A 15,390-nucleotide genomic window follows, 5' to 3' on the forward strand; every position below is an offset into this window, starting at 1 on the left:
TGGTATTGTCTGCCAGCCAGGCTCTGGCTCCGGATGCCTGCGCATCATCGCAGTCCACAGCTGGCCGTATCAGCCCGGAGAGGCACCGCTGTCATAATCAGAGATACGCCAATATCAGCGCCGAGAGACGCTGCTGCTGGCGTCGCAGAGATATCAGCGCCGGAACCGAGGGATAACGCATCATCATTAGAGAGGCTTGGTAGAAATTGAAATAACTGTGGTCCTGCTTTAGGCTCCAGCATCGAGATGCTGAGACCCCAAGGGAAACACATGCTATAAGTCCCATTTGTCACTCAATCATATGGGACTTCCTATATTGCCGACTCTGGAGGACTTGTGGTGGTTTAGATAAAACGAGGGCTTAGATCTGCCAGCCCAGGACGCCCGTGATGGAGACTGAAACCAATGAGGGCCCCTCGTGAGTCCAATTATGTACTGACATATGGGAAGCCAATAATACCGAGTTTATTATCCAGGAGGTTCACTGTTTGCCAATGAGGACTTTGTGAACATCGGCAAAACAAGCCCAGTGCTGCCTTAGGAGGCCTCTGTGAACCGAATTGATAAAAATATGAACTAAATGTGAAATTTTTGTGCTCATAATATTACTCTATCTTCGACAGAAGCGACAAAGAAAAGCATTCCCCCGAGGCTCTCCATTCCCATGATACGCATAAGAGGGTGCCCAAAATGACCCGCACGCCAACAGTAGCGGCGAAACACCTTCAATTAAGGGGGGGGGGAGGGCACTGCCGACTTTTGGTCCCATTCTTTTCATGCAACGCCCATAGGGCTAATGTTAAAATGCCAAAATCAAAGGGGGCACGGTGCCCCGGTGCCCTCCCCGTTCCGCCGCCTATGCACGCCAGTACCGGTTACACGCTGGCACGGGCAAATGTTGATGGAACGCTGCACTCAACCGGAATCCCCGCTCGTTTAGTGATATTGAGGGGGACCGTGCTTTTGACGAGACCGCACGCTCACCAATCACCATATGAGATATATGCGTTGGTGGCTATGCATGGACTGGCAGCGAGTCGTCCAGAGGCAATTTTTCGTGGCAGAACAATCCATCTTCGGTAATTACCCTGCGTATGTGAGGCAGGCAGCCTGGTTATAGGAACACAGGAGCTTTGCTAAGACTGTAGTCAGGTGCCAAATATAAATAGATGCTATTGCGGTATAGAAACAAACAAGTTTGAAAAAACGAAGTGTAGGATCTTCAAAGCAGTTAAATTTAATCATCCCACTTATCCTCGCAATATGCTTTATTATGTACAACTTTTGGTGCTAACATGCTAATCCAGGTTTCATCCTGTAGTACAATCAATCGTAAGCCTGCATCAGTGCATCCGCCTCCGCGCGAGGTTGCCTCTATGCCGTGAGAACATTGTTCAGTTCACACCAGTGAAACATGAGCGTGTGGGGTCCTGCGTGTTGCCAAGATTGCAGCGATAGCGACGTACGTAGGCCGCTATCCTGTCGCCTCCCGTTTTTAGGAGGTCGTAAACCCACTGAACCATTCAGACAAACAACTGAGAACACTGCCGCGGCCGAGAATCGCCAGAGTTGTTCGCGATTATTCTGACACTGATGTGGACATTAATTGTTGAGCTATGTCGCGCCGCGCCATCGAATCATTGCTGATGTTGTAGAGAGCAGGCTGCGCCCCGGAGTGCAGGACGGTGCTATCGCTCAGTGTTTGACGGAGTGGAGTACTTCAGGAGCAAATGACATGTTCCATAACTTATGATGCGGCTTTTGGCTAGAGTGGCATACAAGAACTGGCCGACAGCAAAAACGCCAGTGGTATAGTTACAGCAAACGTCTGTAAATGCCCATGCTACTTTTCATTAGCGGTTGTACTACTCTTCATTAACGTTGCTCTGCTCCACAAAAGTATCGATAATGTGCCCGTGGCACATGTAGCGTATGACATAACATGTTACTATCGGTTGTCCGCCCCCCCCCAAATTTCCTCTCTGCCTCCTCCCGGCCACTTCCTAACGAATATCCGGCGGCGGCCGAACCGTCCCGCGCCGGGGCTCTTCTTCCTTGGCCTGTGTGTGTGTGGGGGGGGGGGGAGGGGGGGGGGCTGCGTGTAGGTGTGTGTGCGCGTGCGTAGGGATGACCTGTGCTGGATGTACTATATATATACGCCTAGCTTATATGTGAATTTATCACGGAAGTCACAGCTGAGGGCTGCTACGAAATAATTCCTTGAAGTTGTTGGTCACATAGTTGGGATCTACATTACGAGTAAGTAAAAGAACAATAGAGAGTGGTCCGCAATCAGTTCGTCATTTATTGAAGGTCTCTTTAGGCACAAGACAAAAAAGGAGTGTCCCCGAAGCCAGATCGTGCATCGTCGCGAGCCTATTTATCCTCATCATAACACACATGTCATCCCATCACCTGTCGTAACCCAGCCTTGTCCTTGCTGCCCACATCACAGCCGGTTCCCTTGTCAGCTTATCACTGCCAGGCAGCCACCATTGTCTCTCGGCGCTGTCTGCATACAGGGGCCGTCATCACCATTTGGCCGACCTGGTCTTCGTGAGATCGACATTGGCGAGAGCGGCCGCTCGCGCTGGCAAGCCGTGGGCTGTCCCCGCCCCCTCCCCTGTGCCGCCCTGCCCCTCCCTCTCTCGGGTGGAGAGACAGTGATGAGAGTCGTGTACCTTCGATGCTTATTGTTGTTGTTACGGATCAGTCTTGTTGCTGCGGTCTGAGAGCCTTGGTGGGACTATGCAGAGTAATAAAGAAGACCGTTTGTCACTGAACAAATAGACAATGAGATGGACCGCTGGTTCTTTCCCCGAGTGGCACAAAACTAGGGAGAGAGGCTGGACTGATGTGATGGTTTCTGGCGCTGATGTTCGGGGCGGGACGCAGGGATGAGATGGGTGACCAGCTGATGGCGACGACGATGGTTTATCTTACTGATCGCTGGGAGAGGGAGGGTCCGACAAGTAATCAGTGATTTCTGCTGCCGATTTGCAAGGGAGGCTTGATGAGTCGGAGCGTTTTCTGTCAGACTTGTAATCTAGATTACTCGTAATGTTGCAAAAACTGAAAGCCTTTTATCGGGGCGATAGTCCTGTCAGTGCTATATCGACGGGCACTGTGTCTGAATTTGGCCAGAGAAGCCAGTACCATTGTTTTTGAAGTGTATGTATTCCTGCTGATCTAACCCAATTTACAGTGCTAAAATGTAAAAAGCATGTCATAGGCATTAGATTTGACATTCATTGTTTTCACTAGCCCTATTACTATCCCCAACAGGTCGTGAAACACTGGCATGCGTCACGTTCACGTTTTCACCGAGCCTCACACCAGTTTGGAATCAACGTTTCAGATGATCTTTCCGAGGAGTCTGTCGATCGTCGTCTTAGCGCTGTGCCCTGGGTAGGCTGACCCTGATCAGCACTGACAAATCAAAGCTATTGGCTCGTCACATCCTGTCTGTTGAATAGGAGTGCATGTAGTCTGTCCTTTGATCGCGCACCTATGAAGTTCCGTCCTCCCATCCCTAAAATGTGGAAGTCCGATCGACTGCGAGCTTTATTTGTTTTACTTATCATGCACCGTATCCAGATTCACTTACCCAAATGATTTGATGGTTAATATTTTGTCATAATTTTGGTTGAAGTTTTTGGCTTAATTTCGTTTTCCTATTGATTTTAAATTGCCATCACTAAGCCTGACGTCTACGTAGGCTAAAAGCTTGGCTTATGTTTGTAGGTATCGATCAATGGGGTCAAGCACGGCAATGCTGGGGGTCGGTAGGTCACCAATCGGTTGCTGTTTTTCCACGCCGTACAGGGGCAGTGGGGCATGTCGATATGTCAGATTGTCAGACGCACCGGGCGCAGCGCGATGGAACTGCCAGATGCACCAGCGACCCAGAATGACACGGAAACAGGGTACGGAGAAGGAGATGGATATGGCGACAGGACAAGCCAGGAGACATAACTATGTAGACGTGGAGTTGGAGACAGGATAGGGATAGAGATGGAGACAGAGATGGAAAACACATACATGAAGACAAGACGGAGGCGGAGTTAAAGGCAGTGGCGGAAACGGAAAAAGAAACATGAAACGATACTAATGCGAAGAAAAAGTCGATCAGTTAGCAGACTGTCTCGTTTGTGAAAGCCTGGCCTTATCCTGCTTTGCGCTCGCTATTTGCTCTCAGGTCTTGTGCTTTTTTGCATGCTATTCATCTGAAGAAATGATCAAGAAGTGACAGAAATCAAGACAAATAAGGAGCAAAGATAGAGAGGGACTGATTGATGGTAGATACAGAGAACATGGGTGAACCAAGGACAAATCACTGACTTAGTTTGTCGAATTCATGGCATTTGTCCGGGCCCAGCCGAGCATTTGAATGAGAAACTCACTCCGCTACATTTTTGCACGGCATCCAGTCACATCTATCCTGCGCTCTAACAGCTGTACAAACCTTTGACAGCTCAGCCCGTGTCTGTCGTGCTCGGCAACAGCTCTACAAAAACGAACACCCGTGATCTCCAGAAATGGTGAACTGATGCTCATATGTCGCGCTACATCAGCCGACACGAGTCTCCGTCCGCCTGTAAATCCCGTGGACATGTGTCAACATGACTGGCCATTCATGTCATGATTCGCTGACATTGGCGATAAAAATTAAGTCATTTGGGAAAAGCGAATGTCGAAGCATCCAGTTATCTTTTTTCAGTTATATTTTTTAGGTATGACGGTGTTTTGAAGGAACCTCCCTGCGAACAGTCCCGGAAAACCCTACTGCGCTCGCTAGATATTTGTGCCCTATGAAAATTCGTCATAGCATCGACTTTCTAAACGAAGCGCTTGCAATTGAATTGGCTATCATTTTCAGGAAAAATGATCACGAACATGGAGTTATGGAGATGAAGAGTTCTGAAAACCTTGGCAAATCTAAAAAACGAGCTTTTGCAAGTTGCAACCAGAACTCTAGCAAATTAAATGAGCGCGGAGGCGAGGCGGAATAGCGTATGAAATATTGGTTGCCATTTTGGAAGCGGGCCGTTCAGAATGCCAACTTTTATTGACGTAATAGCATCTCACATGATGTATCGAACGTTCAATTGTTTCCAAATATCCATTCAACAGCAGCAGCAAATGATGCCCTTGAATGCAGTTACTGTTATCATGTAGGACGCTCTCAGTGCCTTCAGTCATCTCAGTCATCAGTCAACCACGACAGACACCGCTCACCAGAAGTTTTTAGAACTGATCATTAATCACCTCACACTCGCAGCATGCTGAGAAGCTACACACCAAATCACACACTTTTATGACGATGCAGCTGGAACATTCAGGGACACATTCCAACCGAGAAATGATACATTTTTAGGTTTTTATTACATCGTCTGGAGACGCCGATGTCCAATACACAACGCAAAGAGACAGCGCCTGTAAGAAACCACTCAGCGAGCGCACAGCGAGCAGACAATACGCGACGATACAATGATGCCCTGGAAGGTCGCGTCACTGGAGCTGACCAGCAGCGCTGCCATCAAATGTAAGCTGACATCCGCGCCGAGTGGTCACATTTTTGTAGATTTATCTCTTTTTCGAGTCCTTTCTCGGCGTCACCAGAACATTGCACACGACCTGCTGAGCTTGTCACCCCGTTTAGTTTAACGCTGATCTCCGCCAAACGTCCACGTACTAGAGGCAGGTGTCTCTCCGAGCACTCGACACAGGTCTGCCCCATTTTCCGCTCACGTCTGCGCAACCTCACTGAGGCTCTTTGCAGTGATCAGTCCTACATTCAGACAAACCTGCAGTGGCGCAACAAGACGCCTGATCCCATAATGCCCATACATATGTCCCATTCTGGGAAAGCATAACAACCACACGGGCTTCTGAGTCTCGCTATTTTCACACTCATACCAAGTTCTCTCCCACTTAGATCACATTCGCTTCGTTCTTACTCCGCCATCAGTTAACCACTGAGCGCGCGCGGAGCGATCCACACACACTGGACCCGGCAAAGACATGTAAGAACAGCCGCGAGAGCACTTCCAATGGGAGAACACTCGACCGTCGCCTATCCTTTGTCCGGTCACGTTACACGACCATCATCTGACGTCGTCCAGTGACGCTTCCATCACCTTCAATTTCACAGAGTCAGCGTCACGGCAAGGTCAAATCGTCCCATGCCAGGTCACAGTCACCGATCACTGACCATAGACATGATTAGTCTCCTCTCAAATCTCACTCAGGAGTGTGAACGTGGTCCATCCGGCCAGAGAAACAGGTGACCTCCGACCTCGGTCAGTCGCCAGCCGTTGACCTTTGACCCGCGGTCCAGCCGGCGGGACGTCCAGACGGGTCGTGGGCGGCTCACGTGCCGAACTGCCACAGCAGCTGAAGTATCAAGACGACCAGAGCTGGTGCCGCGTCCCAGCGGTGGCCTCCTGAGGTATGCATCGCCGCCGGAGTCTCCCCTAAGAGCAGAGGAGAGACGCCGGGGTCAGACGGGTCAGCGGGTCAGATTAACGGGTCAACGGGTCAACTCGGAGGTTAATCCCGGCTCCGGCTGGGTCATCATTAGTTCACCGTAGACACTGCTGGAGCTTAGACCGGCTATGGAGGTCGTGCAGTTCAGGAATTAGCAACTCAGAGGGCCGGAAAGTTCATTATGTGATCATCAGTGCCCGCGATTACTGGTGGTTTTAGATGAGCCAAGCTGTTCGGCCGACCGCAAAGCCACCTCCGATGCACCACCTTCAGATATCCGTCAGAATGGTCAAATTATTGTTCCTCCCCTACTGCTAGAATGCACATTCCCCGTCTTAATTTTATCATGGCCCATATCATCGCTACCTTGCTTCGAGCTCCCACCACACCCTACCATCTAAACATCATCACCCGCCATATCAGCTGTTTTGCACCGTTTTCGACCACCGTCCACCACCTCACGCCCCGTCGTCCCCCCGTCGCCCCCACCACAGCCACCGTCGGCCCCTCCGTTACCCACCGCCCGCCAGAGCCGTCTCTGTCGGCGGCATTCACGCCCGACGGGGCTGTCAGAGTGACACGATCGCTGCAGCACGCCTCCATTCGGCGACGACGGCCGCGGCGCGTCGTCTGTCGGCTCCGATGGAGCTCCGCCGTCACCACGCCGAAAAGGCCCGACTTAGAGCGACAAGCCGGCAGTACCGGTAGTGGCGGCGAGAGGTCCTGTGGCGGCGAGACGCTTTTCAAATGATTCTAATTGACTTTATAGTGCGTACAGAGATGACAAAAAGTGCTGCATCGGGTGCTGCATGATCAAACCTAGCATTTCTTGCAAGTGTTGCATTCCTAGCAAACGATTTGGCGTTCTTTTTTCGCAACGAATCCACAAAACTTGTTTACAGGCTGGTCGAAACCCAAAATCAGTGTTTCCACTTTGTAGTAGATGGTGTTAATCGTTCACCGTTTGCTTTGGAACGCTGTCGACTCACAACAGGTAATTTACACGGAATGGTTCGCCGCGGGGCGCCGAAAGTCAATATCGCGCATGACTGGCCGGCAGATTAAAGTCGGCTATCCGCCGTCTCGCAGGCTGCGCCCTTCCTGGCCTCTTCCGACGCGTCGCAGCGTGTCCAACGATAAGGAAAGAGGGACGGGTGGCTGAGGAAGGGAAATGGAAAAGAGAAAATAGGGAGGCAGGATGGAAACATTTTAGGATAAAGAGGGGAAAGAAAAAGAGGAGGACTGAGGAAGAGTTACTGAGTCATTTGGTAGAGGGGAGATGGAGAGAGATAGAAAAAAAGACAGAAACATAGACAGAGAGGACAGAGACAGACAGTCTTCGCTCGCTCCACCCGACTCCTCCTCGTTCCCGTGCCGTAGCCCAATATAGCAGTAATATAGTGATGGCCGGGGGCACTGTTGAGCGCGGCGAGATATTAGCCGTGAGGATATGTGCGCCTGGGGCACACTCGGACGGCGCTGCTACGCTTCCTCGATAATCGATAGAGGAATCTGGCCACTTCTGGGTGGATGGCAGACTCGGCAGCGTTATAATTATAGCTCCGCATTAAAGAGGAAGAGTGAACCGATATGACCCAAGTCCCAGATACTAGATAGTGTCATCGTAGAGAATACCTATCACATAAACGGATATTCACGACACAAAGTACCTACTATTCGCATATCATGGATTTGGCAGTCAACAGGATTTAAAGAAAGACGCAACAAGAATACCGTATGCAAAAACATGCTTAATTTTCGAGCGTCTTACACATGAAAAGAGCATATGATTTTAGCTGTGCCTTAGCCGTAAAACCGATAAAACACTATGTAAAACACTACCGAACGTACTACGAGCTGTTACAGAAAGAAAATGAAGAAAAAAATGAAGAAGAACGAGGACATGCAGAGTAGCTGGATGTTTACCATATCACCGGTTCATATTCTTTCGATAAGCTAGCAGCGGGTTACGAGTGCCTGTTGCCGGCGTCCTGACCCTCACCACCCCATTTTGCGGTCGGCTCCTGTTCACTATTAAAATTTATGACCGAAGGCTTTACGTGTTGCAAAGCCTCGAAGAGAGATTGTGCCTCGCCTCGGCCGCCGCCGACAGGAGACCATCTTCGTCAGAGGCAAATTAGTCGCTCGAGTCGGCTGCCAGTCCTTAGCGACAGTCGTCATTCATCTGTATGCCGCCCCTGCTCCGGGGGCATTAGGGTCGAGCGCAGATGCTGATCTGGTTCATGGGAAAGTTTTGGAGAGATATGATAAAGTTGATAAGGTCGCAGGTGTCTCCCATTCACCCCACGAATGAACTCCGCATTTCCAAATCAGTCAGCGCTTATGTGACACTAAAAAAGAATCGTTTTAATAAACCAAAGTCGCAAACATCATGCCCGTCCACCCCAGTTTGATTTGGGCTTCGGGACTGATTTCCCAGGCCCTCGCCTCCAGCTGAGGTGGCGCGGTGGCTCCAATCCGGCACGGTAGAATATCGGACTCTCCACCCAAGGGTCATTTGCCGCAGGTGACGGCGCCGGCGGCACTAAGAGCGAGACCGCACGTGGTTCGCCCACTGCGGCGGCGGCGCGTCGTCCAAATCCGCTGAGCTCTCTGGCGCCGCCGCCGCCGCCCGGCTGATCGCCCCAGGCGGTGGGGAGAGAGGGTAGAGGAGTGAGTCGCACTGAGGGAGAAAGAGGGGCTCTATCGGGCAGCACGTCCGGCGCTGACGTCTAACGTCGAGCGCACTTCTGCCGAGTCGATGCCGACGGGCGGCACGAGACGTCACTCGGACGCTGTGTGCCACAAGAGGCGGCCGGCAGCGACTGAGACGTCAAGGAGCAGATACGCAGACGGCGGCGGACGCACTGAGCCTGCGTGTCTCGGGAGGCGGCCGGCTGGCAACGACTGAGCTGTCGAGGAGCAGAGACAGACAGACAGAGACACAGACAGTGGCAGAGACGTAGACAGCAACGGAGACGCAGACAGCGGCGGACGCACCGAGTCTGGCAGCACCGCGGGAGACTCTACAACGCTGGAGGGCCTGTCGCTGCTGCCGGCGGCCCGGCTGCACCGCGTCAGAGCAGACACCGGATAAACACTCCCCCGTGTCGGGGCGGGTGTTTCGAGCGCTCCCCGTCGACGGGGCCGACGTCGGGAAAACAGCGGGCCGATGCCACCGACGGCGCCGACGGCTCGCCTTACAGGCCTGCGCTCTGCGGTGGCGAAATCATCACTTCTTTTCCGAGCCCGGAGCGTAGCGTTCGGCTGACGAGGGGGAGCATTGTTGGCAAACGCATGTTGTGCGTGAGCCTGCGGGTGGCACCCTAACAACGCGCAGGGAAAACAATGGTTTGCGGACAGGCGCTAGACAATAACAATTGTTAAGTCAGAATTACGGACATTGAGTTTCTGTTTCTTGTAAATGAGGATAGTTAGAAGGATTTCAAAGATATGTTAAATGTTGGATGATTATGCATCCATTCTTATATGTATTGATTTCAGTGAACATATTGGATCTAGCGGACACAGAGACAATGTTTTGGTGCTACCGAAAATGAGAAAAGGCGACCCAAAATAATCGACGTAGAGGAAAACTTATCTAGAGCATAGCATTTCTAAGCATTGGGCAATGGATGTTCGAAAGAAGCTGAAATAATGTGCATGAACTCGCATGTTAAGGACTTTTAAAGATAAAAACAGGCAATTTGTCACTTCAATGAGGCAAATATTTAGACGGCAATAGGTTATGCTGAAGTAGAGGTGTTGGAGATCAATGAGAGTTTGGTACGGAATTTAATAGAACTTTCGATTTCATTGAACTCCCGCATACCTTCTATGAAAAACTTGCGACGGTAGACGCTGGGAAAGTGCATCTGTTGTAGTCTTTAGACGCAATGTATTCGCTGCGGATTTCATTTGCTTCTACCTTCAATATGCTCGAACGTGTGAACTATTTTCATTCGGTCGTAAGGCACCGGCTGGCAGAGGAAACAACATTGACCTTACATGCAGGCTCATTCATGCATTTTTATGCAGGGGCCGGAAAGCAAATTCTTGATTTGTCAAATGAAAAGCAGCCGGGACAATCATGTTTTATTTGTGACACTCGCGATATATGAATGGGCTTAGTGTGCTAATGAAGTGATGTTATATATTCTTACACTGAACTAATGAAAGGATAAAAATGTACTGAAGCGATATGCAAATTTATCCGGGAAGTCAAGCTTGTTTTTCAATAGAAAATACAATTCTAATGAAAAGTGTGTTTTTACTATTGATTACAAACCTTCGGTTGCTCACCTCAACACCTCGTAAGAACGTTAGACATGGGTACATCCAGTTTACATGCGCGATGTCCACAACGAGTAAAAGACATCACAAATTAACCATCCGATGAATATCATCCCATTGCAACGCCAACTGTTATGTACTGGATCGGCTCCTGTGCGGGCGCTCTTACCTTGCAACACGTGCACGATGATGGTGGCGATGCGGGCGTTGGAGGGCTCACAGCTGTACACCCCGGAGTCCGAGGGACGAGCGGCTCGGATGAGAAGGTGTGACGTGGTCACGTCCCCCTTTTCGGTGACCACGCTGACCCCTCCGCGGGGCGAGTCATAGCTGATCACCTGCGACGAATGCGGGGGAGTTGGATGGTCACTGTCCACAATTTGCCATTTGGAAACGCTGAGATGTGTAAATACAGTGGTTACAGTGATAGAGCCAATAAACATTCTCCAGGAGCCTGCAGTACTGGGTAATTTATTTGCTTTTTTCCAAGCCTTTGATGGTAGGTACCTATATTCTGAGTTCGGTGATCCATAATTATCTGCATCCAAAGTATTCTGTTTTGATCTTCGAAAGTATGTATATTGGAATTATTGTGTGCAAAATATCCTTATATTGGTGTTTGATCGGTGAATGGGACAAGGTCACAAGGTTCCCAGTATCTGAAGAAAATAAGAATATAGAATGCATATTTATAACCTAATCAGATAGACTGGCTTCCAGGCTAAGTGTAAACAGCCTTTGATCGCCAAATAATTTTAGCTTTAGCCGGTCTCGGGCCAACGACTGCGCGAAGCCCGCGCGGTTGACTGAGCCGCCTGCGCCCCGACTGTTCCGCCACACACGTAGGTACTGCGGCACAGTCTACCAGCCCAGTAGATCCTCAACCGCGAGTCGGATGGGAGACCCGGCTGTGTGGTCTGACTGCTGTGTACTGCTAGCGCAGCAGGTCTAACGTGTCTTGAAAAACCGGATTGATTTAGGTATGCTTATCCTGCTAAGTGAAAAATTTATCAGCATTAAGCCTGTCCTAGCTAACAGGTCACGAATAGAAACAAGCTGAAGTGACGGTAGACAACTTTAAGAAGCAATGAGACATATTTGCATTGGCAACTTCAGATGATGAACAGTTAGGTATCCATGGGTATTTAAATGTTATGTCCAAATGACCATTCTTGGATGGGTACAAGGAAGAAATATCGGATGCTACCACTCCGCTAAGAGATGAGTTACCTTACATGGCATGTCATGAGACGAGCGTGAATCCTATGAAATGCATCAGAAAAAAATAAGTTTTATGTGACAAAATAGAACGACTGAATGTTTCCACCAGAGGTCAAAAAAACTTCCTACTCGCTTACATTGTAGGCGACAGAAGCTGACAGGCACCAGAGACATTTGGTGACAAAGTCACGAAAATGGTGAACACACTGCATCGCATTTGTTGACGGCGTTTTCGCACACTGCTAGCGAACAGACTAACCAGCCAATCCGCGGCGAGAATAACCCTGAGCGAACCAATCGGATGCTGGTGACACGAGGGGACAACGCTGAGCTGACGCCCCAGCCGCCAGGGAGCCTTCGCTGTGGATTTTGTAGGCCCCAGGAGCCAACGCATCAAAGATTTTGAGCGGGCCTTTTCGGCGCACGTCTATGAGAGGTATGCTGTGATCATGAACACGTAGCAAAACAGGAGTGGACTCTCGCGAGTAGCGCTCAGTGCTTGTCGAATTTTCAAACAAGTTTGAATGCTTTCAAGAAAGGGACTGGCGCCGTGATGAAAGCTGAGTTGTTGTATTGTGGTTATGAAAGGCAGGACATAACACTGGAAGTAAGGAATCTTGGGATGTCTAATTTTGCTGGTTTAGGTACTTGTAAGTTGGATCAACAACGCTAGCCCGGTGGGGATCAAAAGCAAGGCTGTGTGGATTTGTTGCCTGATTTTGAAACACTTGCCAAAGTTGTCAATGAATAGATGTTTTTACTGTTAATGTTGATACAAATTTCATTTTGATTTTAATCTTTTCAGCCCTAGAAGAGCAGGAATTTCAATTTTCATTAGCTGGTAAAAGTAGGTATACCAGTACAAGGACTCCAAAAAATGTTGAAGGTTGGTATGTAGGTTGTAAGCTGGGAGGTTGTAGGCTGGCAGGTTTTCTGTTTTGTGTTGGTATGTTGTAGGTAGGTTGTAGGTTTGTAGTTATGTAAGTTTGGTTCAGGCTTAATTGTTTTTCCTTCATTCCGACTTCTACTCTTTTACTCTTGCGTAAAGTGTTTAAGAAGTCTGAATGAAAGAAAAACATTATCATTACCTAACCTAATCTTACTTTCTATCCTACCACCATACCACCTATTACCTACCAGCCTACATCCTATCTACCTTCTACCTACCTGTACCTACAAGCTACAACTTCCCTACCTTAAACCTGCCAACCGACAAGCTCCGAAGCATACAACCCACCTACCTAGCACCTACACCTATTTTATTTTGACTTATTGTATACTATTAACAAAAATCTAATGATTAGAATTTTGGTTTAACAATATTAGTGGCCTTGATGTGGAAAAGGAACCTTTTGTAACATGTTGCATAGGTAGGTATATTGTATTATACATAGGCAGCTATTATTTGTTATGTCATAACAGGTGTGAAATCTCACCATATAGAACACAAATCTAAATGTATTATGGAAAAATGTAAAATAGAATGTAAGCAATTCTTAAATGCATCTGCACAAGATTAGTTACACATGTATTCAGTGTCCCAAAGTTGAGTTTTGGCTGGGGTGTCAGAGGGGCATATTATCCACCAAAAAGGGGTAGAGGGTGGAAACTGCTGGTTAGAATAGATACAAAAAGAGTGAGAAAAGATCAATAGCATTTAGTTTTATCCATGAGTATCTATTATGATCATAAACCAACTCCAAGTATCCACACAACTCAGTCCACCACACCTGTCCACCTGTTTAAGTCCACCACACCTGAACTGCCTTTTGAGGTAACAAGGTGTTCTTGGCTGAGAGTGGTTAATTGCTCTTAGAAATTGGTGGTGAGAGTGGCAAATGAATCTCAGTATTTCCCACCCAAATCAACAAATTTTGGGACACTGTAATAATACATTATCCAGGTTTAGGGCCACACTAACATTGGCGACACTAACATTAACATTGGCCTGATGAAGCCTAGATTTTTTTCCCAATTTTATCACCCTAGTGCAACACTTATCCGGCCTCTGGGGGCAGGGGACACAAAGGGGGTTGAAAATTTTTGTAGGTGACACAAAATAAGTTTTTTTGACCTCTGGTTTCCACTTTAAAACACTTACGCAGGGAAATGACTAGCTTACCTTGTCCCCGTGATACCAGAAGATGTAGGCGGGCGGCTCCGGCGAGTTAGTGACCACACAGGTCAAGTTGATCAGACTGCCCCGGTTGATGTACATGTCGGCGCCGCCCAGAATCCTGGACTCCGGCACTGGCGGACAAACAAACAATCGACGACCGGTCAGATTCAGTTTAACTCAAACGTTCCAGACGCCGCCCAAACTGTCGAGTGGCATCGAATCATCCCGGAGACACAACAGTTGCAGAGAAGGCCGACATGCTGTTTCACTGTCAAAAGATCGGGTGTTTTTGAATTTAGTATGCTGGAACTTTTTATTCAATAACATCTGTAAGTTCCCTATAACGTCCCTTTGGCTGCAACGCTCAATAGGCGCATTTTTTCCTCACATTAACGCTCGTATATGGGCTCGTATATGTTCGTATTATGTCAAAAGTTAACAACTGTCACGACATCACGTAAAAGCACCAGGGTATCATATTGCTCATGTCAATTCATCAATATGCATGCATCATAGAGCATTGCATTACATCTGGCAATAAGCAGCCTCCTCCAGGAATATATAATATGCTCGCAGGTCATTTGTAAGTACGGGCCCACCCCTTAATCTACTGAAAAACCCAATGTTAGGACCATGCATTTCTCCGGTATCATCTGAAGCTTCAACTTGACGTGACTTTTCGCGTCGAGGACGATTTCTACTGCCATTCCAAAATAGGATTTCGCTTCTTTCGAATCGCGTGACCGGCAGACGAATAAGCGAGCGAATGCGTTGTTTTGACCGAAGAAGCCGGCGACAAATGACCGGCTGTAAAAACCGGGCTACCTGCCCCCAGCGCCACAATAAGCCGAGGCGGTGTCGCGTGCGAGCGCAGAACCGACCCCAACCACTGGATGTCACTACACGGCTCAGCGAGAGACCATCAGATTTGCCGAACAGTAAACACATAAACATCTCCGAGAGGAAGTGGGCGAGTCTGAGTCGACGCCAAAAGCGTCCCGTACCGAGAGCAGTGGATTAAAACGTGGCACAAACGAACGCAACGGTCCTGTTATGTCGTGGTCAGTTTAGTTTCTGCAAGTGTGTAATGTTTTTTTACAGTCGTAATGCAAACAGAAAATGACAACTGCTCTCAACATAAAAACACGGTCCGACCAAAGAGATGAAGAGGAGAGAGCACACATGTACAAAATGTTCATCGTTTTCTTGAATTGAATAACCAATCCTCGGATTAAGAAACTTCTTGTCAGCACTCTTAGTCCTGTCGA

At 48.7% G+C, this 15,390-nt stretch overlaps 1 protein-coding gene across 1 annotated transcript in view; it reads right to left on the reverse strand.

Annotated features, from left to right (window-relative positions):
* Positions 1-4,906: 4,906 nt before the first annotated feature.
* The window catches only part of LOC122393122 (zwei Ig domain protein zig-8-like), a 35,373-nt gene continuing 24,889 nt past the window's right edge, over positions 4,907-15,390 (reverse strand). Inside the window, exons 4-6 of the mRNA XM_043388792.1 lie at positions 14,126-14,253; positions 10,952-11,120; positions 4,907-6,476 (exon numbers count right to left, since the gene is read on the reverse strand). Coding sequence (XP_043244727.1) covers positions 6,373-6,476; positions 10,952-11,120; positions 14,126-14,253 — 401 coding nt within the window. The 3' untranslated portion in view covers positions 4,907-6,372. The remainder of the gene's footprint in view (positions 6,477-10,951; positions 11,121-14,125; positions 14,254-15,390) is intronic.

The sequence above is a fragment of the Amphibalanus amphitrite genome, unplaced genomic scaffold (genome assembly GCF_019059575.1).
Source record: "Amphibalanus amphitrite isolate SeventyFive unplaced genomic scaffold, NRLGWU_Aamphi_draft 000516F_arrow, whole genome shotgun sequence".
Lineage (NCBI taxonomy): Eukaryota > Metazoa > Arthropoda > Thecostraca > Balanomorpha > Balanidae > Amphibalanus > Amphibalanus amphitrite.